A 23,684-nucleotide genomic window follows, 5' to 3' on the forward strand; every position below is an offset into this window, starting at 1 on the left:
GAGACAATACTGGTTAATGGTGAGGGGAAAGCAAATATAATATTTTTTTCATGCAAAATGTGTGTGTGTGTGTATTGTGTGTGTGCATACACACTTGTGCACACACAGGTTGAGTGTAGAAGGGAAACTATGGTGAATGGATCCCTTAGTAGGAATTGTAAAGTAGGACACAAGAGTAAAACAGTGATGTGCGTATGTGTGTATGTGTGTGTGTGTGTATGTGTGTGTGTATACATAAATGTAAATGTACATGTATCTGCACAAAAGTATATTAATGAAACCCATTATTTTGTGTGCTAGCTAATGAGAAATTAATAAAAACAAAACAAAATAAATAAAACAGCCATGAGGGGTGGAGCATGCCTTTAATCCCAGTAATCTGGAGACAAAGGCAGGCAGATCTCTGTGAGTTCAAGGCCAGTCTGGTCTATGATTTCCAAAACAGCCTTACAAAAGCTAAAGAGAAACCTGGTCTTGAAATACCAAACAAAAATAAACAAACAAACAAAAAACCCACCTAGATGGTCATTTAATTGGTTTACACATAATCCAAAATTAATCAGCTGAAAGTTTATCTTCATAGTGGACAGAAGAGAAATGAGTACTTGTAAGGAAGTGATTGTGTATCCTCACTTCACTTAAGTCTTTCATCATTCCATTCCAAAACAACAAATAAAAGTCTGACTTAAAGAAGCTGTACGGACACAGAGAATCCTAGAGGAATGAAAAACAAACAAAAACGTGTGTGTGTTTGTATTTATGAGTGTGTTTGTGTGTGTGTGCTGTATCGAGTGAGAAATCTAATAGAAACTTTTCCTAGGGATATCTTTCAACAATGTTTATTTTCTGGTTGAATGAATTATATTTATTTAAGAAAACATTTTAACAGCTTATGAATATCTAAGATGCACAAAAGGATCACAAAGGGAGATGGATCAAATGAAAAGAACTTAAGATGAAGTAATAAAGTGAATCTGAGTTAGGTTAGCTCACTTCAGCGTATTTCAGAAGAATATGCAATGTTTTAAAGTAGATGGAAATTTATTCCTTAATTTCCAAGTGGAAAAGGGACCATGAGCCATTGTGTATCATCTTCAACTGTCATGAGATTGAAAGCTACAGTTGCTTAGGGAAGCACACATTTTCTAGCCTCTAATATCTATATGGTGTGTCTCTTATGGTCCCTAAGAAGAATTTTGAAGGTCTGGAGAGATGGCTAAGTGGTCAAGGTTACTTGCTGCTCTTCCTAAATTTACTATTCAACAGCTCACAACCACCCATAAACACAAGGTTCATGGGTCCTAACACCCTTCTCTGTCCTTCATGGATGCCAGCACACATGTGGCATTTACAAAACCAGCTATATGCATACACACATAAATAAAAACAGCAATAAATCTCGAGAGATGTTGTATGGTGTACTACAATGTGGTATCACAGGCCCATTTCTCACTTTAGTCAAAATGTTTTGACACTGTTTAGCTAAGAAGCTCATGCTGGAGTACCAAGGATGAGGTATTGTACTCTGTCTCCTTGAACTTGTCACACAATCTGGGAATAGAAGGATGGATTGTGTTTCTGACTATTAGTGTTGGGGTGTGCTGGTGTGAGGGTGGGGCAGGAGTGTGTCCTTTATTTTCCCTTTAGTCATCTGGGTCCTGAGTGTGAATGTCTTCTGTTGGCAGTGATGAGATGATCCCATTATCAAAGAATCAAACGAACATTTGGATAAGCCCATTCGAACATTTTAAGCCCTCCCTCCATTTTTTGGCGGTCAGAGGTATACTATAATAGAATTAAAAGCATCTACTATATATGAGACTACAGTCATAGTGCATGCAATTTAAATTATGTTCAATGAAACCTATCTCTTAAATAAACTAGATTTGAACCATGTTGATGTGTTTCAGTAAGAAAGATTGATAATCCAAGAAATTTCAACTCTGGGTACATGCTTACAGTGTAAATTTCTTGAGGATATCTACTTGATGTACTTTTGGACTGTGATTTAATTTTCTTTCCATTTTTAGTAGAGAGACACATGCTGATGATCTTTCTGTCTTCTCTTTCCAGTGTTCAGGGATAGTTATTCACACCTGTGATCCCACTCTTGGGAAATGGAAACAGTTGGTTCATGACTTTGCAGTTAGCCTGTGTCATATAGTGAAGTCCTGTCCCTAAAACACAAGAACAAACAACAGACCACATCAAATTGCGTTTGCAGGAACCCAAGAACTTTAGACTATGGTTAGAGTTTTGTGAGGTTATTTTAAAAATACAGAACATCAAAAGACTTTTCAAGGATATTATTTCCCCCTCTATGCTTTATGGTTGTTTTTAAACCAAAATGGTCTAGTTTTTGGGGGGTGGGGGGACATTTCAAAGGGATAGTAGAGGTGGCAGTTTTCGATGTGCCCTCAAAGTGTCTTCATTGTATAGACTCTTTAACCATTCTGATATATGATGGAGGCCCTTCCAGTCTCAGAGCTGGTTGAAAGGGATTTGGAAAAAAAGACTTTGGGTCCTAGGTTAAGGAAAAGTTAATAACAGGTGTATTGCTTTATACAAGGGACAGTCATGTGTATCGAGGAAGCTCAGTATAGGATAGAACTAAGCTGCCTTCTCAAATCCACCTGCCCAGGTGGATCTTGAGCTGTCACTCACAAGCCAACCATTTACTTCTTGCATGACAAAATTTCTTACTCACGGCACAGTACTTTTGTTATTTGTGGTTCTTTTCACTCATTTCCTTCCAGTATCTCCTTCTCTCTTCTAGTCTAGTATTTTCCTTCTCCATATCTATACTGCATGTTGATCTTAGTCTTCATTTATTTTCACTTGATTTCACAGTGGAGTTAGTTTATTTCTACTTTGCATTTGTGTCGCTAGCTTGTGACTTTGCAGGGTGTTTTGAGATGTGAATTTTTCTTTGCTGTTTGAACACAGGCTTTCTACAAAAGAGATCAATAAAAAGGATGGAGACAAAGGGAAAATTAACCCAATCTGGGTACCTATGGAATGAGATGGAGGGAAGCTGAGGATTTTAGTATAGGGCTCACAATATCTGGTTGATAATGGCTCTAATAAACAGTTTATTTTATTATATTATTCTTCTGAACATATTTGTCAACATGCTCACCTGAGCCTGTAAGCTAGCTTTTGTGGACAGTTTACCAGTTCAAAAACTGCAGGGAGAAAAAAAAAAAGCTAAGAATCTTTGTGTGCATGTCTAATGTTAATAACAAACAAACAAAATAAGACAAACCCTAGAGTTTAAGTAGGAGATCTATTTGCTCTTACTGTAATATTTAAGTAAGCAGCAGAAGAAGAAAAGATACTTCCCTTCCTGTCCTCTATGCTAGGACTTGTCTATGGTTCTCTGTTTGGAGGAAGTGGGAGGGATAGAAGCAGATTTGGGGTTTGCTTTATTAACTGTTGATTAGCTTTCAAACAAAAGATCTCTGTTCAAGTGGAGATAACACTAGTGTCAGTTTCAACAAAAGGAGAATATGCTTTTTGATTAGCCTGATGAAATAGTGTTGTCTGGGACAATGGTTGCATTTTAAAGCCACATGTTAATATTCTAGCACACTCTGGCACAGGTTGGCAAGTGACTATTCCATGTTATCCTCTGATTTTTAGTTTTAAAGATACAATCTTAGCTGAAGTTCAGAAAATAAGTAGATAGGAGGCATATTTATACTCCCTTCTAAAAATTCATTACTCCTCCCTAATACAGTTACCCATCTTTGTTTCATGGTAGCACTATTTCTTGGCTCGATACAGTGTTTGATTTGTTTTCATTCTTATATTCATTCTGTAACAGTTTTAAACACTGTCAGCAAACACTATTTTGTTTGTATCACAGGAGGACATTTGACAAAAGTACCTGCTTCCATGGAATGTATGCTATGGTGGAGTGGTTACTTAGTTTTTCATTATTATAAAAAGCTCATGATAAAATCCAGTTACAGAAAGAAAAATAAGTGATTTTGGTTGATTTCAGAGGTTTCTATTTGTGGCAACTTGGTCCCATGATTTTGGATCTGCAGTCAAGAAGGCCATTGGTGTGAGGGATCCATGATGAACTGGGGTTCAGAGAAGGGTGATGATAGAATCCTATTATTTCCTTTAAAGGATGCTCAAAGTGACAACGATGCCTCATCTTCTAAAGTTCTCCTGGCCTCCCAATAACACCACCAGCTTGAAGTCAAAGCCTTGAAGACATAAGTATTCAGGGAGCCTTCATGACTCCAAAGATAACATGGAGTAATAGATAAGAAGCAAAGAGATGAACTATGGAATTTAGTGATGAGCAAGTAAGGGCTGGGGATCAGAGAGTCTTAGGGAGATATGAAGGTACAGTTATAATAGAGTTCACAGAGGTACCAGATGAAAGGAGGTAACGGCATTTGGCAGAATGCAGATGAATAGAAATGGGTTAGTTTAAGTAGTAAGAGCTGCTTAGTAAAAAGCCTGAGCTATCAGCCAAGCATTTATAATTAATATTAAGTCTCTGTGGTGGTTATTTGGAACTGGTGGGTGGGAAAGAAAAGTCTGCCTGCAGGCCTGAGCAAAATTCTCAGAGAAGGGACCAAGTAACTTAAGAATTGGTGACTTTTCAGGTATAAGGAAAGAAGAGTATTATGGGTGTAGGTAATTGCCCATGAGGGCTTGGATACCCTGTGGAAGATGGCCACGGGTGTAGGAGCATAGTTAGCTATTGGGAATACGGGATGTTACAGAGATTAGGAAGCATGGGCAGATGATCCAGCAAGTCCATGTTGGGTCATGCTGTTCATCTGTGTACAAAGAAAGCTTTCAATGCTGTTTCAGGGTACATCATGTTCTTTAAACACTAATGTTGTGTGCATCAGTTATGACACTTATGGACAGTTACTCTCTACCTCATTTTCAGTGTCTACTATATACCCCGGTCTTTAATAGACAAAAGATTTAAAATCTAGCACTCATCTTGCCACTGAAGGGGCTACTAATCTCTAAACTGTAGAGGATGGATGATTTATTTTTTGTTTTTATATTCTTACATTTTCACATAGAAGGGCACTTCCCACTATCTTAACAACAACAACAACAAAAATATCTACTTACCCTAATGTGTTTCCACTATGATGGATTTGTCATCTCAAATAACAACACTGAATCTCTCCAGAACCCCTTCTTATCCATGCCTCTAGGTGGCAGTATTTGTTATCCTTCACTGAAGGCAGAATTGAATTCTTCTGTATTGGCTAATCCCAGTCTGACAGTCAGGAAACCAGCCCAGGACTGACCTGGACCCCCTGAATGTGGGTGTCAGTTAGGAGAACTGGGCAGTCTATGGGGCCTCTGGTTGTGGATCAGTATTTGTCCCTAGTATATGAATGGACTTTGGGAGCCCATTCCACATAGAGGGATACTCTCTCAGCCTCGACACATGGGGGAGGGCCTAGGCCCTGCTCCAGATAATATGACAGACTTTGAAGATCCCCTATGGAAGGTATCACCTTCCCTGGGGAGCAGAAGGGGGATGGGCTGGGGTTTGTTGGCTGTGATAGGGGAGGATGGGAGAGGAGGGAACTGGGATTGACATGTAAAACAAGCTTGTTTCAAATTTAAATATAAAAAAAGGGAAAAAATTCCCTTGCTTCAAGACAGAGGTGGTCTCATCATGTATGAATTTTCACTAAGTGACTAACACAATTGACATTCGTAAACAAGGGACTTTTGGGGAAAATAAAAAAAATTGGGAAAGATAATTAAGGCTGGTATGCAGAACATTGCATGGGGGCTACTCCTATGTGTGAAATAGCTAATGACACAAGCATGCCTCATCATGTGTTTATTATACTGAAAAGGAATCATATTCTCATCATGTGCTAATAGAACAGGAAAAAAAGACTGGGAATTTTTGGTACTTACTGTGAAAAATATATGTCAAGTGTAACTGAGAGAATAAGAAATTTTGTTCTTTAAGGTATTGACTGTCTGCTTCCTTTCCAATCCAGAACCTCAATCTTCTATTTTGGAAAGCCCGAAAAAATGTTCAAATGGTGTCCAGCAGGTAAGAAAGCCTGATAGGATGGCAAATCCTATTTCCATTATTTGCCTTAAAACAGCAATAGATGTGTGATTGATGTTCCTGTCTACACAGATGGCTGGGTTGTCTGAGTCTTAACTTGCAAGGGAACCCTATCAGGCAAAAGGAAAAGCTCCTTTTAATTTATATTTTGCAATTCCATTCATCCTTCAAGATGAATGAACCAAGTACAAGCTTTGCAGACCTATATCATTCAATTTCCAATGATGTTGTTGGTCCTGGCATTTGCTGTCTCCAACAGGAACTTCAGGCCACCTCAGGAAATGTCTGTACTGTGACATATCTAAGTACAGTCCCAGGGGGACTCTTTAAAATCATTTTGGCATGGACATTCATATCTAATAAGACATATTTCTACTACCATATGGATGGAAGCAAGGGCTTTATACATAGGTGGTAATGGCTGTGTTCTCGAGTGAACCCTCCAAGACTCTTAAATTGCTTTAGAAGATGATATATTTGATGACATCTTTTTAGGCACTTGTATCTATTATGACCCATGTCTGTAATCCCCATGCTGTGGAGGCAGTCAGGGAAGCCTAAATACTCACTGGCATAGTCAAATCGGTGAATTCTAGCTTCATCAAGAGACCTTGCAAAAATGGAGAATGATTAAGGAAGTCTTTGGATATTGACTTATGGCCCCCATACACATACACAAACATGCTCTGACACTTATGCAAGCACACATATACACACATATATACAAAAAGGAAACATTTCATAGAACCCTGACTGTGGATGGCAGTTGCTCTTCTGGATATGCAAGGAGCTGTTGAGTCTATTTATAGTTACTCCCAACTCTGCCTTTGACACTGATTTTACACTACATTAGAAAATAAGCTAGTCTTCACTGTAAGCCAACAGGAGGGAGATTGGTTCTGGTCTACTGAGTCTGGTCTATGGAAGGTGAGAGGGGTCTTACTCAAACTCTAAACCTGTGTTGGTTTTTGGATAGTGGATAAGGGCCTAGGTAGATTATGTAGGACATGGTGTTCTCCCCTCTGAACTTGAGAATTGCTGACATTTGAGAATGCTTCAAAGTAAAGACTGCGTTCTGTTGTAAACATACGTTTATTGTTACATGAAAGTGTCCTCTTGGAAGTGAGGTCAAGCTATGAGGTTTGCTTAGAGTTGTCAGTCTCGGTGTTCTCTACAACACACCAGCTAGATGAGCTTTTACTGTTCAGATTAAAGCCACTGTTAGGGACTGAGTCACAATAACCTCTCCAGCTTTCTCTTAGTTCTTGTTGCTTGTATCAGAGGGGAGACTGTACCGACTGAGGTGCACTAGACATGACTGATGACACCAGCCTGTCGTTATTTAAGTAGCTGCAATGACTAATTTATTCTGACCAGAGATCAAAAGCTATAATTATGAAAATGGAATAGTAAAACCAGTAACAACAAACACAAAACAACAAAAACTATTGCCTTGAGCCAGATAGATGGTTCAGTGGTTACCAGCATTTGCTGCTCTTTGCAGAGCACTGAGTTCAGTTCTTATGTAAACGTTCTTTGACCTATATAGTCCTTATAGTTACACTTTAAAATAGCTACCATGTTTTCCCCCTTTTACTGATAAAATGATGTTTGGAGGTGATGAAAGCAACTCTGCTAAAACTCCAAAAGCCATATCAGTAAATAAAAATTTGAGCGTAGGTGTTTATTTCTCACATATCCTATGGTGAAAAATTCTACTTTTATGTGGGTAATTTCCAGGTGACTGTTTTGTACCATCTCATTGGAAAACCATTGGATGAATGAAATGAGACGCTCATTTTAAGAGTTATATTATTTTTAAACTATACCTTTTGTATATCTCCAAATAGATTTGTTTCTTTCTTTACAAGTTTTACTATAACTTCAATGTGTGGTATTAATTTTACTGTTTAGTTGGTTGGGTGTGGGGAACTTAATGGTTTCTGCCAATGAAGCCCTTTGCAGTTTGCATCTTGGTCACTGGAGGGCAGCTCTGCACCTTTGTAAATTGCCACTGCCACTGGGAAAAGAATACTCCAGGTTGGTTTCGTCCAGGTGCTCATGTACGTGTGTGTGTGTGTGTGTGTGTGTGTGTGTGTGTGTGTGTGTGTGTGTGTATCTGTGTCTGTGCATGCTTTTGTGTGTGTGTGTGTGTGTGTATCTGTGTCTGTGCATGCTTGTGTGTGTGTGTGTGTGTGTGTGTGTGTGTGTGTGTGTGTGTATGATGATCAGGGGTGGTTTGCTGGCCCATCCTCTGCTGCCTGTATTATTCTGTGGTTGGATTAGTAGATGTTCAGGACTGCTTAGCCAGGCCACTAGTGCCTTCCTCACATGTGCATCAGGCACCTGTTCTCTCTGCTGAAACTCTTTGGAATTTATTGAATGAATGAGTGTCACTCTGCCCATAATTAATAATTATGAGTGTCCAGCATCCCTAGAAACATCACGTGACCATGGAAGCGCCTTTGTAGTACGAGGATTTGCATGCTGTCTGCTGTGCATTCAGAGTGTCAGGGTCTTCAAGAAAGAACAGTGGGCACTCATGAGCAAAGAGGTGGACATGGTCACTTTTTCAGTGCATCTGTTGAGAGCCTTACAGAAACCAGGGGTCTTTTAAAAAGATATAATTGCTTTCTTCAGGTTCTGATGACTTTAAGTTTGTAAGATGCTCTCAAGACATTGTGTTGTCTAAGGAATTGTGCCATAAAATTAAAATGGAACTTCTCACCTTTAACACACATCCTGTGGTATTTAAGCTACAGTATAAATGGAAAACCCTTTTATACCCTGTAACATAGAAATACATAAATACCAACCATTTTCTCTAAAATCTTTTCCTTTAACTTACTAATTGGGTATATAGCATGTTTTACCCCATTGTCACCCAGTTGGTTTTTAAAAGATTTTGAGTGTGTGTGTGTGTGTGTGTGTGTGTGTGTGCATGTGCCTGTGTGTGTTTGTGCATGTGTGCACAGGTGTGTGCACCCATTTTTTTTTTTTTTTTGCTTTTGAAGTTTCAAACAGAATTTTTATTTTGCAGCATCTTCCTATAGCTCTCAACTGCTTTCTAATGTAAATTGGTGGTTTGAATGGAATTCTAATTAAAAAACAAAACAACTGTAGATTTTGATAAAATTAATAATGTTAGGCAATTAAAACTTGGGTCCCTACCAGTTAATATTTGTTAATGATGACTTCATAAGGTGGTCAGTAATAGTACCAAAGGTGAATAAATAACCAAAATGAAACCAGTGTAAGAAAGGTCTAAAGGAGAGGGGAAGTAATTCAGGAAGTGTAGGTCAGGCATCCTTCAGGCCCAACTCAGTTTATGATCATTTCATTTGCTCAATCAATGCGTGGCAGTGTTTAGACAGTGTGGGTCTCAGGAGGGGCAAGGTGGCCAGGGTGGGCGAGAAGCACAGATACTGAGTGGTGGAGATGCAGGCACTAAACTGGTAACCCTTGAAGACCATGTTTATCATGCCATGCAGCAAGGAAGACAGAACCCTTCTGGAAAGAACATTTTTGTTTTATGAAAACTCAAAGGAGACTGGGGAATGGTGTAAGTGTTCTAACATCCGAAAATGAGGAGACACTCATTTCAGGTTTTTGTTGTTGCTTTGAGGCATGGTCTCACAGTGTACCTCTGTCTAGTCCAGAACTCACTCTGCAGATCAGGCTGGCCGCGAACACACAGAGATCCGCTGGCCACTGCCCTCCAAGTGCTGAGATTAAAGGTGGATTTCACCAGGCCCGACTCTTGTCTTGGTTCTAAAAAATGAAAAGCAGTAAATCTCTGGGAAGCAGTAAGAGTGTGTGTTTAGCGTGGTGGGAAAGAAATGGATGCCACACAGTACTTTTGTTTCACTCTAGAGCAGAAAGGGCTAAAATGAAACTAAGAGCCTGTTCTGTTAAGTTTTAGGTGGTGTAAAGCCAGTTCATGCTACACAGTGTTGCTAAGGAGAGAAAGACTGCTATTCAGGGAGCGAATCTGATAGAATATTAACCAAGGAGACCCCCTTGCTTATTAAAGGATTCTTCCCATAATCAAACATGTTCTGTTCTATGGTGTCCTTTTTGGGTCTTGATTAGGCAGCCATGCAGACGAGTATCTTCTCTGGGTGTATCTTCTCTGTTATTTCTAGATGAATTCTCACCTAAACTCTCTGACCCTCTGGCTCTTCTAATCCTTCTGACCCCTCTTCTGCTGTGATCCTTGAGCCTTAGTTGCAGGAGTTGTGCTGTAGACATATCATTTGTTGCTGGGTACCACTAAGTCACTCGTTCTCTGCATTTGATTGGTCATGGTTTTCTATGATGATTTCCAATTGTTTTGAGGAGATGTTTCTTGAATGAGGGGTGAGACCTACACTTATCTGTGGGTATATAAGGACAAATATTTAGAATGCAGTTAGGAATTATGCTGGTTTAATAAAGTGGTTGTTGCATTTCAATTTAAAAAAAATAAAAATATTATGTATTTTTAAAAAACTAAAAAAAAACTCTAAAAACAGAAACAAAGAAGCAGCCAATGAATGTAGTTATAGTGCTGTATGTTTTCCATATTATCTGTAAACCAACTTAGAAGGCACAGTGTAACTGCCAAGATATTAAATATATGTTATAGACTATTGGAGTAATTAAAAAACTAAAAACATTGTGGAGAGACTATAATAAATAGTTTCTTAAAAAGGTGAGTTCTTCATCAACTTAATTTGTAGTAGTGTGGGAAGAAGAGCATCCCACAGGGGAGCAGAAAGTAGAGATCCCTAAGTGGAAGTGAACTTGACATTAGAGTTGCTATGTCCAGTTGGCTCGATGGGCAGCTTTTATCTTCTGATGGTAACATGACCTTTGTCTTTGGCCTCTAGTTCACTGCATGTAACTGGACATGACTGAGCCCACAGCCCATTGTTATCTGGGTTACAGCCACAGTCTCCTGGTGGACCTCCTTACTTCCAGTCTTGACCCCTTCTAATCTCCTCCTGCACGTTGTCCCAGAGTTATCTTTGTGAAAACACAAATTTGTTTACTCCTGGTATCTGCTTCGACTTATTCAAGCACTGCTCATTGGTGTCTCTAAAAAGTATCAGGCCTGTGAGTTTGACATAAAGGGTCTACTTCCTGCCATCGCTGTCTTGGCCTTATCTCTCCCTGTCTTTCCTACAGACTTAGCTTGGTCTAGGAGGCAATCATCATTTCCTTGAAGACTCTGTTATCCTTCATATCTGCCCTTGTGTATCGCTCCTGTGCTCTCATATGACCTTTTATAAAATGATCGTGATTCCGTCCTGACTTCCTCTTAGACACTGGGTGTCAAAAGCCCCATTTGTTAGAGCCCTTGGTGAATGCTCACACTATCCTACTGTGCCCATGCCTCTGTCATTGGATTTATGTACAGGGATTGAGAGCCTTAAGAATAATACTATTTGTACTTTTCTTTTGTCTCTCCAGTATCTAGCACAGAGCCTGACAGATTGAGAGAACCCAGAGAAATGTGTGATGAATGAATAAATATATGAGGACCATACCAATGAGACAGAACAAAGGGCGAGTCTCGGGCACTTACAGAATTCACTCACAGAGGATATGTGCTTGTTCTGAACACAAATGCAAGTTTCCTAGTATTAGGTGGAAAACAGTCAGAGGGAAGCAAAGGCAGATACTGACTATGATGCTAGGGACAGATTTTAGTCGGTCCTTGCTACTTCAGTGTGGAGAAATTCTGCTGTGAATTGAAGGCAGCTTTGGGTTGTACAGAGATGAATATTTAAACCAATGAAGGAGGAACAAGAAGGAGATGAGAAACGGCTTGGGAGAGTCAGGGAGTGAACATGACAATGGGTCTTCACTGAAAGTGACCTTATGTTCTCTATATGAGCCTAGATTCTGTCTCATCTCAGAGCCTTATCTTTAGCTGCTTCTGAAACAGATAAAAGATGCTGGCCATCTTGGGTTTTCTCCCACAGTCACATTAACGGAGAGCATACGCTCACTCTAAGGATGTGGCCTTGAGAAATATTAGTGTTTGTTCAAGTGTTTTTAAAACAAGGTTGAAGCTGCAGAGGAAGCTGGTTACAGTTTGGTCAAGAGAGGATCTTTGTTAGGACTTGTTTTAGTTTGTTTTCTCTTGCTTCAGAAAACTGAAGGCCAGGGGTTGGATAGTGTGTAAAAGTTGGAGGTTTGTTTAATTCTCAGGAATGGAGGCTAGAATATCCAAGAGGGTAGCACTGACGTGTCTCAAGGGCCTTCTTATGTATGAAAACAGGGGCCAGCAAAACATGGTGAGAGACCAAAAATCTAGCCTAGATTTCTTTTTTCCATAAAGCCACTAACACACCGCACCCTAGTGACATCAGCAAGTCCTATTTACCTCAAAGGCCATTTATTGAAGTGTTTTGTTTCAGTTACTTTGGGGGTAACATTTCCTGTTTGTGACTTGTGTAGGTACAAATTGTAACCATAATAGACCTTAAGTCAAATTGCTAGTGAAATGTTAGTTATTGAAGTGAGTATGGCATTTGTTAGTCTCCTCTGAGAAAAGTATTTTATTCAGTGCCTTAGTTTCATCACCTGTTAAAATGGGCACCTGTAAAATCTTTCTTGTCTGAGGGGATTTGAATATTTTAAGCATATTAGTTTGTGAAAGGTGATTTGAAGATCTTAAGGCACATAGCCAACACTCAGATTGTTAGTTGTTGATGCATCAGAGCAATACTTTCTATTGTGTTCTTATTTTCTATCAATATTGAGGATGTAACTCAGGAATTGAGCTACACCACTCCTTATTTATGGATTGTGTATTTGCAATCCCACTTACTGGCTAAAACTGATTGTGGTGCTTAGTTTCTGTGGTGCATTGGTGGTTATATGTAACCTTGTACAGTGTGGCTAAAAACCCTGCTCTCTGAAGTGTGTGTTTTCCCAGGTAAGTTTAAACAAAGGAGATCTGTAAGCAAGCATGCTCTACATGGTCTATTTTGTGCCCCGCCTTTCACATTTTTTTGTGGTATTTCCTTGGAGATTTCACTGTTTGAAATGGTTTGACACTTAGTGTTAAAATGCTATTAGTGTTCCCAAGTGTCAGAAGGCCTTGGTGGACCTAGTGAGAGACTATGTGCTGGGCTTTGTTCTGGCACAGGCTAGAGTGTCATGGGCTATCAATTCAGTGTCAATGAATCAACAATAGGTCTTTAATATACATGTTCCAAAAAAAAAAAAAAAAAAAAAAAGATTGTACATGGTCATGTGATTAAATGTGACCCCAGGCTTGCTGGAATTCAACCCTGTATTTTCCTGAAGAGTGGGGACTCAGCATTGATTGAGGATTTTCATAGACTTCACTTATGACAAGTTTGAAGAACACAGGTTGATTGAATCTTATTTAATCTTCACAGTATCCCTCTGCAGTAGGTCAGAATGTTTGTCACAGTGTAAGGAGGACAGGCTTGTGTTGATTTGTGGTTTCAGCCTCAAGGTCAAAGTCTTTGTCTGCGTTGCTTCTAGACCTAGGTTGGTGAGACAGAGTATCACAGAGTAACAGTGCGCAATGGCGGAAGGTGTCTCAATTCGTGGTGGACAGGAGACAAAGCCTACCAAACAGGCTAAGTAGTGGGTGTGAGATTGCCTTCAGAGACACCCAGCCAGTGACCTACTTCTTCCAACCAGACTCAGCTTCCCAAAGTTAGGGACTCATTAATCAATTAATCCTTTGACGAAGGTGGCACCCTCATAAATCTAGTCACTCTTCAGTGCCCCTATGAATTAGACCACACATTGTACACATGACCCTTTCAGGATGCGGGAGATTCATATCTCAACTATGACATGGGCTATCTTCATCACACAGAACATTAAAGACCTTATGAGCCTTGTGGGAAATTAACGTGTTCTCAGCAAGCAGAGGCCAAAAGTTATCAACAAGGAAATAAACTGCCTGGCAAAGGAACCTAGGACTGATCCAGAGAGGAACAGTAGACCTCGTCAGGAGTCCAGTTCTGAGTTGATAAGGGTCTCAGCTAAAATATTATATGATGCAGTAGAAGTCATAACCAGTGACCAGGGTGCTGGGGGTGGTAACTGTGCTGGGTGCAAATTAGTCTAAGCAACAATGGCATCAATTGGGGACTGATTAGAAATGCAAGTGAATTGCTAACCCTAGGGATGGGGACAGCAGGCCATGGTTTAACAAGCTCCTGGTGGTTCTGAGGAACATTCATTGTAAGAGAGAGTAGCTCAGCCATTATCTGGTTCAAAGCTCTTAGGACATGCTATTTTGTTGGAGGATGAGATAGTTAAGATTTTAGACAGAGGCAGGGTCATTAAATAGCAAGAACGAAGCAGCCACAAGATAGCAGTGAAACAACAATAAGAAGGAAGAACTAGAAGTCACCACAGGAGAAGAGAGACTGGGGATTTAGAAAACAATTGCTTTGAGTATTCATTTCCAACTAAGTTGTCCAAAGGTAAATACCTATCCTTGCCCATACCAAAAGGAAAGCAAACAAACAAACAAAAACCAAACCAAAATAAACAAATAATCAAAAACCAAAAACAAAACCAGAGAAGGGACTAGAGGGGGAAAAATGAGAAGGTGGAATTTGAAATTGTTTTAGCCAAGAGAGGAGAGGATTTTATGGAGAAAGAAAGACATGAATGAGTAAGAGTATTGAATACTTGGAACAGGCAGGTTTAAGGCCACAGTGTTTCCAGTAAGGACATGAGCAACACTGGGAGAGCAGTTCCGTTTGCATGGCAGTGTGTGAGGAACACTGCACCATGAACTAATGAACTGGATCCCTTGTATTTGATTTCCCCTAAGCTTTATTTTCATGGCCATTGACAATAGCTGGGTGTTAGTGCAAGGGGAGTCAGTGCTTAGGAGATGTTACTGCCCATCCATAGATTGTGAAAGAAAGGCACACTGCCTACAATACTTTTCTTCCTGGTACTGTCTGGGTAAGGGTAGCCATGCACTCTCAGAGTATAGTCTGGCAGTCTGCAAGAACATTATCTCAGTAGCTGGATGAAAATACCAAAGGCATGGGGATGAAAGCAAAAGATTGCCTTCTTCTGTTGATTTGGTTTCTGGTTCCTTTAACTCTTTCCCAAATATATAATTTCTTCTACCAGGGTTCCTTATCAGTGATTCTTGTAGCCTTTACATCAGTTTATTGATCATCTATTATGCTAAATATAATATGGCCAGTTAGCCAGTTATTATTTCTAACGCCTCATTTATGTACCAGAAACTTTACCAGATTAATATTTTGGTTAGGTACATTATAATTTTTAACAACTCATGATTCATTTTGTTAGAAAGGTTGGCGGGGCCAGGGAGATGCTTCAGTGGAGGAACTTTTCTACACAGATTGAGGACCCAAGTTTTGAAACCCAACACCCACATAGAAAGCTGTATGTGGCTGGCAGAATCTACCCATAATCCCAGTACTAAGTGGTGGGCAGAGAGAGGTTGATTGTTGGGGTTTGAAGCCCACCAGTATAACTGAAAAAAATGGTGTTCTCCAGTCTCATTGAGAGATCTTGTCTGAAGTGAGGAATGCAGAGAAGAATAGAGAAAGGCATCAATATTCTCTTCTGGCCTCTGTAATACCTCCCACCACCCCCATAGTTGTTGTTTGAACTCTGTGAAGCTCTCGGTTTCTATAATAAGTTCAACTTTAAAATACCCTAGATAAGTCATTTACAATTTTTCACATGTCCTAGCATTTCCCCCTTTTTGAAAGTTCCACTAAGATTTGAAATTGTGTTTTAATGTTGTAAGTAATTCTACCTGTTTAAAGTCTGGATTTATTTTCTGTGAGATCTGGTCTAGCATACATTAGGTTATTGTAGATCTGGAATGCCATTGGCTTGCTTCAGAACCCTGGGGTGTTTTAGAATTCAAAACATGAGAGATAGAATTTTATCTTTTCACTGAATAGTATACATCCTCTTTTGTAGATATGTGTAGTGTCCTCGTTTGCCAGTGAAGTGGCTTAAATGCAACAGAACTTATAAATCTGAATGAGGCTGGCAATGAACTCATGTCTCATATCTATATTTACAAAAAAAAATCAATCTAGTATTAACTTACCAGTGAGCAGTTTTTATATTCCAGGCTCTGAAAGCACCCCGCTTTCATAACATAATAAAGTTTTAAAGATGAGCCCATTAGCTTTTCAGCAAGAGCTCGCTTGAGTGTATCTTGGCTTCTTTTTTGACAGTTGTAACCTTAGTGTTACAGTAATGGGTTCTTTTCTGGGAATCATATTATCTTGCACTTGGGAACATGTTTTTGATGAACATTTTATTCTTTCAAGGGCATTTTGTATTTTGTGATATTCAAGTGTTCAAACAATTTAAAAGAAGTAACTGTCACCACCCACGTATAAGATTATACAGGAATAGAAAAAATTTTGCTATGTGATTGTGTAGAATTGTTAGGCCAAATAGGAGGGCAGCTTCTGCTGCTCTTGATAATTTGGGGATTTGAAACACTATTTTTTTTAAAATATAGATAGTCTCAGAATTGGTCATATATAAATGCATTGTTTTTTATATGATTTAATTCAGGTTTACCTTAACCTTTCTACAAGGATATAGGTATTCTATAAATTCTTTATAAAGCTGCCACTTCCACAACTATACTTGTCCTTCCTTGTAGAGAGTGATGTAATTTCTTAATCACCATTGCCACGAGTATTGGATGAACTGTTGCACAAGTCTGGAAATGCTGAGAGCATTTCTCCAATGCTGAGGTGCATTTCTCCAATGTCAAATTCCTGGAGAATCGGATATATCCTTTAGTACCGCAAGAGAAGGAAGATTAAGTTCCAGGCACTGGACACAGGGGAACAGGCTCCTAATATGAGGACCTTTCCTGGACCACAGAGTGTCTGGCAGTCTTTTAGAGATTACCTTGTGGCTTTGTCAGTGGGTGGCCCGCAGAACTTCACTTCATGTGGGCCTTGAGCATAGAATGTTTGCTTACATGGCCAGAAGATAGTCAGCCCTTTTTGTTGATAATGACCTATATTTACCATGTAAATTCCTGAACAACAGCAAAAAAAGATAACCCATAGAGAAATCAACTGTTACTATTGACAAGCAATGCAGCCTTCTCTAAGAACACAATAGGAACTGTTGTCATGGACGCTGTGAATACTCAGCAGGAGCCAGGCAGCCCTTGACTGATAGTCCTGGATAAGCAAGACCAGATAAAATTCTTTGATGACTCAGCTAAGTTGAGATCTGAAAATCTTATATGCATTTGGCTACTCTACAAAGGCGCCTGGATAGTTTGTCTTTCTTACTTTAGATAGTCAGTTAAGGTTTGAGATTATCTTAATTACTCTGCTTCCTGGATGGAAAATGGAGACTGTTACTTCCACTATTTAATTGTCAAAAAGGGAATGCAAATTCTGGGAAATTTTTTTTTTCTATGAAGAAGAAATAATGCAAGAAGTAGGCAAGTCTCTCATCCTAAATTTTCTCCCTTTTTCCTTATCTAAAAACTTATCTATATATACAAAAGTTATCTGTAAAAACATTCCATCTCTTGTAGTATGATTATTAATACCTTCAAGAATCTTTAACTCTGCACTGCCTGGCACTTTGTAGCTAATTAACATATTTGTTATAGATTTAGTTTTGGAATTTTATTCTCCTATCACTTTTTCCTCTGCCGTATCTTAGTTCTATTTCTTACTATGTTACATACTTGAAAACATTTGAAGCTTGGAGAATGTGTATATTTCTATATTATCAGTTCCTTATTTTCTCAACTTCTTTATTATTTGTGTTGTAATTATTTATTTAAAAATCAATAAAAGGCATAAAAATATAATGCTTATTAGTATATTGGTAGGTCTGGTGTTATAAGCCTGTAATCTCAGCTACTCAAAGGCTGAAGCAGAGGAATTACAGATTCAAAGACTGGATTGCAGAGAAAATTCAAAGTCCATCTGGGAAGCATAGTGAGACCCTGCCTCAAAACGGAGGACAAATGGATCCAGCAAGGGTTTACTGCGTGATATAGCATGCATGAGGCCCTAGCTTTAGTGCCTAGGTTCAGTGCCTAGTATCACCAAGTAAATGAGTAAATTTAATACAGTATTTGGCTCAGCCTTCAGTCCTCCCCCTTTCTCATACAGTACAGCTCACTATCCCCTGTGCTCTAAACTGTAATTGATAAATAACTAGAATATGACCTCAGCCAGGGTTAGCTTATCAATGATCTCATGGTGTTTTGACCACTCAATACAAGCGCATTGTCCATCTTTCAGAAGCTGTAGCATTTCTTAGCATCAGGGAAAGTGAATGGGGAATCTTTGAATCATGTAACATGTAGCATAGGGTCATGTATTTATTTACCCAAAAGTTTTTACTAAAAAATAGTTTTAAATATAATATTTATATGCCCCCTTGTTATGATAAGGCTTTATGCATGCCTGGCAAGGAGTCTGCCACTGAGCTCCAGCCCCAAACAAACTTACCTTTTAAATTTTGCTCTTTTGGAACAGGTACCACTGCCCCGCCATGCACACAATTAAATCTGAAATATTGGTATATTTTCTGTCAGTTGGGCATTGTTGCTGATAAAGTGAACACAAGACATATCACTGCTTAATAAGTAATAAGATGTTTTAGTGGAAAAGGCTGTCCCTCTAAAATGAACATTTTGGCTTTTAATTCTTTTTTCTTTCTTTCTTTCTTTTTTTTTTTTTTTTTTTTTTTTTTTTTTTTTTTGGTTTTTTGAGACAGGGTTTCTCTGTGGCTTTGGAGGCTGTCCTGGATCTAGCTCTTGTAGACCAGGCTGGTCTTGAACTCACAGAGATCTGCCTGCTTTTGCCTCCCGAGTGCTGGGATTAAAGACCTGCAAGGCTTGCACCACCACTCCCTGGCTTGGCTTGGCTTGGGTTTTGATTCTTAACCTACCTGGAAATCTGAAACCTTTGGGGTGACAGTTACAAATTAGAGTGCAAATTATAATCTTGTTCCAGAGAAGCTTCAAGTTTTCATATCCCCACTGCCGTACTCAGGATGGCTCTCTCCATTTTTAACTTCTCAATCTCCCCATGAATTTGTATAAAATGTCAAACACAGCTACGAGGTAATCTGTAAATTTCATATTCTTCCCATTTCTACAAACAGAAGAAGAAAGCTGTTGGTTGGGTGAGCCAATAGTTAAAACATTGTGTAGGGTAGATTTCACTCAACTGAGTGTTCTGAGCAGTCCAGTCCCAGTGTGAGAGCTGGCCTCAGGATGCTGTGGCATGGAAGGAGGAGACAGCTTGAGGATCACAATTTATTAGATACTCATGCAGAAGTGTGGGCCTGGGCAGCAGCGACAGCAACAAATCCCCTCCATTACAGTCAGAAGTAAAGTTGTATATGTTGGTGAAGTCAAAAGTGGCTTCTTCCAAGTCAAAGCACACCTGGTTTATTTCACACTAATATCAATGTCAGGGACATTCCTGGCACTAGGGCCCAGTCGTAAAGTTCCACATACCACTCCGAAGTCCCTGTCTGTTTACAGAGTGCTGGGAAACTCTTGAGGGATGACTAATGGATGCTATTTAGGAGTAATCATGATGTTTTGATACAACATGGCTGCAGTCATATCAAGGCAAACCTTTACAGCAGTGTTTGTCTTGTATCATTCACCATGTGCACTTGACTATTTTGCTGATTGGCTTTGTAATTTGGAATTTTAAAATCTCCAAATATCCCCTGTTGCCTCTACTATAACTCCTGCTGCCACTAGCTTTTGGCTTGTGTTTTGAGGAGATGGTCTGTGAATGTGGGGCTATAAATCTTTGTGTGAAGTGTGAAGCCATTATGACATAATCATTTTCTCCTTTCACTTTATTTTTCTAGATGTCTCTAATTTTATACTAGTTTTGTTGTATTTAAATTGGTGATGAAAATGAATCAGCTTAGTTAATAAGATTTAAGAACTGGGTTTGGGAAATCTCTTCTGTAATTTACTTCTTGCATTTCATTCTTCGGTGAACTTACACTTTCACTTTTTCATTTCTTTGTTTATTTTATGTGTATGGGCACATGGGAGTCACAGTGTGCTTGTGGAGGGCAGAGGACAATTGTCAGGAGTAGGTTTCCTCTTCTAGCCTGTGGGTTCTGGCAATCCAACTCGGGTTGTCAGATTCAATGATAAGTTATATCCATTGGTGGAAGAGTTAAGAAGTACAGCTATATCCCAAGATAACTTGAGAAATACTGATCAGTATTTAGAAGTAACTTTTACCCATATGCTAGGAAAATGGAGATGATCTACACATTTAAGTAATCCAGTGTCACATGAAAAAGCCGGACAATAAAGACTTGTTAAGATGGGCTTGAGCTGTAGAGTTTTGTGTTTTGGTTACATATGCTTAATAGCATCATAATTATTGTATGAGAATTGGTACATTGATAAAGTGGGAAACTGAACTGTCTGTAATAGATATTTCTTTTGCCATGGACTACTTAAAAATATATGACACCACTTTTATATATTAATACTTTGGTCTTTTGTATGAATGTTGTTGAAAACTCATGATGTAAGGGTTTGTGTGCCTACGTTTACATAAAACATATGCAACCCTCAAAATCGTACCCATTTAAAGTGTCTATAACTTCTGGAGAGCCATCAGTGATTACCTATTGAAATGCTTTGAATAAAATATTAAAATTGTAGTGAATGTGACATCAGGATTATGACATGCACTCACAGTGTATACCTCCATAGAGTTTTATTTCATCAACAATACTTCACATATACTTATTGGAGGCTTTGACAACTTTTGGTTTTTCAAGACAGGGTTTCTCTGTGGCTTTGGAGCCTGTCCTGGAACTCGCTTTTGTAGACCAGGCTGGACTCGAACTCACAGAGATCCACCTGCCTCTGCCTCCCTCCCGAGTGCAGGGATTAAAGGTGTGCACCACCACCGTCCAGCGACTTTGGCCACTTTTAAAAGTTAGTTCTTGCCTTTAAAATTCAGAATTGCTTGTAAAGTCTCTAGAAAATATCCTAGTAGCTCCAATTCACAGTCAGGAAGGCAAACATTTGTCTTGTGGAATGTTCTTCCCTGTTCTTGGGTACTATTCTAGTTTTATTTCATTGTAGTGATAAAGCACCCTGACCAAAAGCAAGTCATCAGAGGAGAGGATTTATGTGTTTTATAATTCTGAATTGCAGTCAGTCACTGAGTCAGGACACATCCCTAGTTAAGAGAAACATGAATGAATGCATGTGTGCTGCTTGCTTCTGCTCAGCCAGCTGTCTTCATTTATGTGCAGTTCAGAGCCCAGTCAGAGTGGGTATTTGCAGTGGGTATTTGCATCCCACCTCAGTGAAGGTAATCAAGGCAGCCCCCCATTGACATGCCTACAGGCTAACTTGATATGGATGTTTCATTAACAGTCTCATCCCAGCTGATTCTAGGTGTGGCAAGTTGACATTTACACCTAACCATCACAGCTGCCCATTCTCAGTGATGTTGTATGGAGATGACACAAACAAGGACCTTATTATGGAGGATGTATATACCACTTTAAAATCCAAGGGTGGGAAAGAGGGTCCCCATGGAATTTTCAGTCTGTGACAGGGTCTTTCTGGAGAGGCAGTCCCAGTGTGACTTTGTTGAATTTTCTATTCTTCTCTAGAGATTTGGATTTTTTTTTCCCCACTTTCTTACTAACTGTGCCTGTCCTTGTCTCTCAGGAAGTTTTCAATGTGAAGTCTGAAGGGCAGGCAACTGTAATTCAGCAACTGGAACAGACCATTGAGGATCTGAGGACGAAAATAGCTGAGCTAGAAAAGCAATATCCAGCCCTAGACTTGGAGGGGCCCAGGGGTCTTCCAGGCCTTGAGAATGGATTCACAGCCTCTGAAGAAGTTGGTCTGGATGGTCTCAGATTGCATGGAAAGGTTGCACAGCCTCCGAGAACTCTTCAGGCAAAGTCAATACAAACTTCCCCCACAGAAGAGGGTGGCATCCTGACATTGGCAACTCTAAAAGCACTTCCAGAAGGTTCCCCATGTCCACCTGTAGTTCAAAGTGGAGAGTCAGCTGTTCTACCCTCACCCTCTGGACCTCAGACAAAATTCTGTTCAGAGATTTCTTTGATTGTGTCTCCAAGGAGAATATCCGTACAGCTTGATGCCCAACCAGGCCTGCAGAGTGCACCACAACTCCCACTGCCTCCTGATGGTCAAGGGCAGCACCCCCACCCTTCTCTGCATACTGAGTTGGAAACCAGTCATGAACATTCTGTTTTCTCCTCTGAAAACAGCTGTAATATTCCACCTGCACCACCTCTGCCTTGTACAGAGCCCTCCAGCTTCATGCCTGGCCTGGGCATGGCAATTCCCCCACCTCCCTGTCTCTCTGACATAACAGTGCCTGCTCTGCCCAGTACAACAGCCCCACAACCTACCAGTCTACAGGGAACAGAAATGCTGCCAGCCCCTCCCCCACCTCCTCTCCCTGGACTGGGAATACCCCCTCCCCCTCCTCTCCCTGGAGTGGGAATACCCCCTCCCCCTCCTCTCCCTGGAGTGGGAATACCCCCTCCCCCTCCACTTCCTGGAGTGGAAATACCCCCTCCCCCTCCACTTCCTGGAGTGGGCATAGCCCCTCCCCCTCCTCTCCCTGGAGTGGGAATACCTCCTCCCCCTCCACTTCCTGGAGTGGGAATACCCCCTCCCCCTCCACTTCCTGGAGTAGGAATACCTCCTCCCCCTCCACTTCCTGGAGTAGGAATACCTCCTCCCCCTCCACTTCCTGGAGTAGGAATACCTCCTCCCCCTCCACTTCCTGGAGTGGGCATACCCCCTCCCCCTCCTCTTCCTGGAGTGGGCATACCCCCTCCCCCTCCACTTCCTGGAGTGGGCATACCCCCTCCTCCTCCACTTCCTGGAGTGGGCATACCCCCTCCCCCTCCTCTTCCTGGAGTGGGCATACCTCCTCCCCCTCCTCTTCCTGGAGTGGGCATACCCCCTCCTCCTCCCCTACCTGGAGTTGCTATTCCTCCACCTCCTCCTCTACCAGGTATGGGGGTTCCCCCAGCCCCACCTCCCCCTGGGGCAGGCATCCCTCAACCCCCTCTTTTGCCTGGCTCAGGGCCTTCACTCTCTTCCCAAGTTGGGAGTAGCACTTTACCAGCACCGCAAGTGTGTGGATTTCTTTTTCCTCCATTGCCAACTGGCATATTTGGATTGGGGATGAATCAGGACAGAGGGGCTAGGAAACAGCCAATTGAGCCTTGCCGGCCAATGAAGCCTCTTTATTGGACAAGAATTCAACTCCATAGTAAAAGGTAACCCCAAAGCAAGCTTATCCCTTACTGTAGAACCTTGTTACAGAAGTAGAATTTAATGGATTTTAAGTACACCTATAAGACTTTTGTAAGATTTTGACTTCCAGTGTTTCCTGAAGCAATTTATTTAACATTGTAGACTTTTCTTCTATAGTATCAAAGAACATAAAAATGACATGTGTACAGCTCTGACTGAGATGTACATTATATCCATTTATAGAGTTATTTGTTTTAAGCTTGTGGTCTATTTTTCTTAGCATAAGTATTTTTGCCTGTA

The 23,684-nt window shown here is 40.3% G+C and overlaps 1 protein-coding gene across 1 annotated transcript in view; it reads left to right on the plus strand.

Annotated features, from left to right (window-relative positions):
* Fmn2 (formin 2) overlaps positions 1–23,684 on the plus strand; it is a 282,857-nt gene that overhangs the window by 63,268 nt on the left and 195,905 nt on the right. The window contains exons 4-5 of the mRNA XM_051186365.1: positions 6,009–6,064; positions 21,810–23,407. Coding sequence (XP_051042322.1) covers positions 6,009–6,064; positions 21,810–23,407 — 1,654 coding nt within the window. The remainder of the gene's footprint in view (positions 1–6,008; positions 6,065–21,809; positions 23,408–23,684) is intronic.

The sequence above is a fragment of the Phodopus roborovskii genome, unplaced genomic scaffold (genome assembly GCF_943737965.1).
Source record: "Phodopus roborovskii unplaced genomic scaffold, PHOROB, whole genome shotgun sequence".
Taxonomy (NCBI): Eukaryota; Metazoa; Chordata; class Mammalia; order Rodentia; family Cricetidae; genus Phodopus; species Phodopus roborovskii.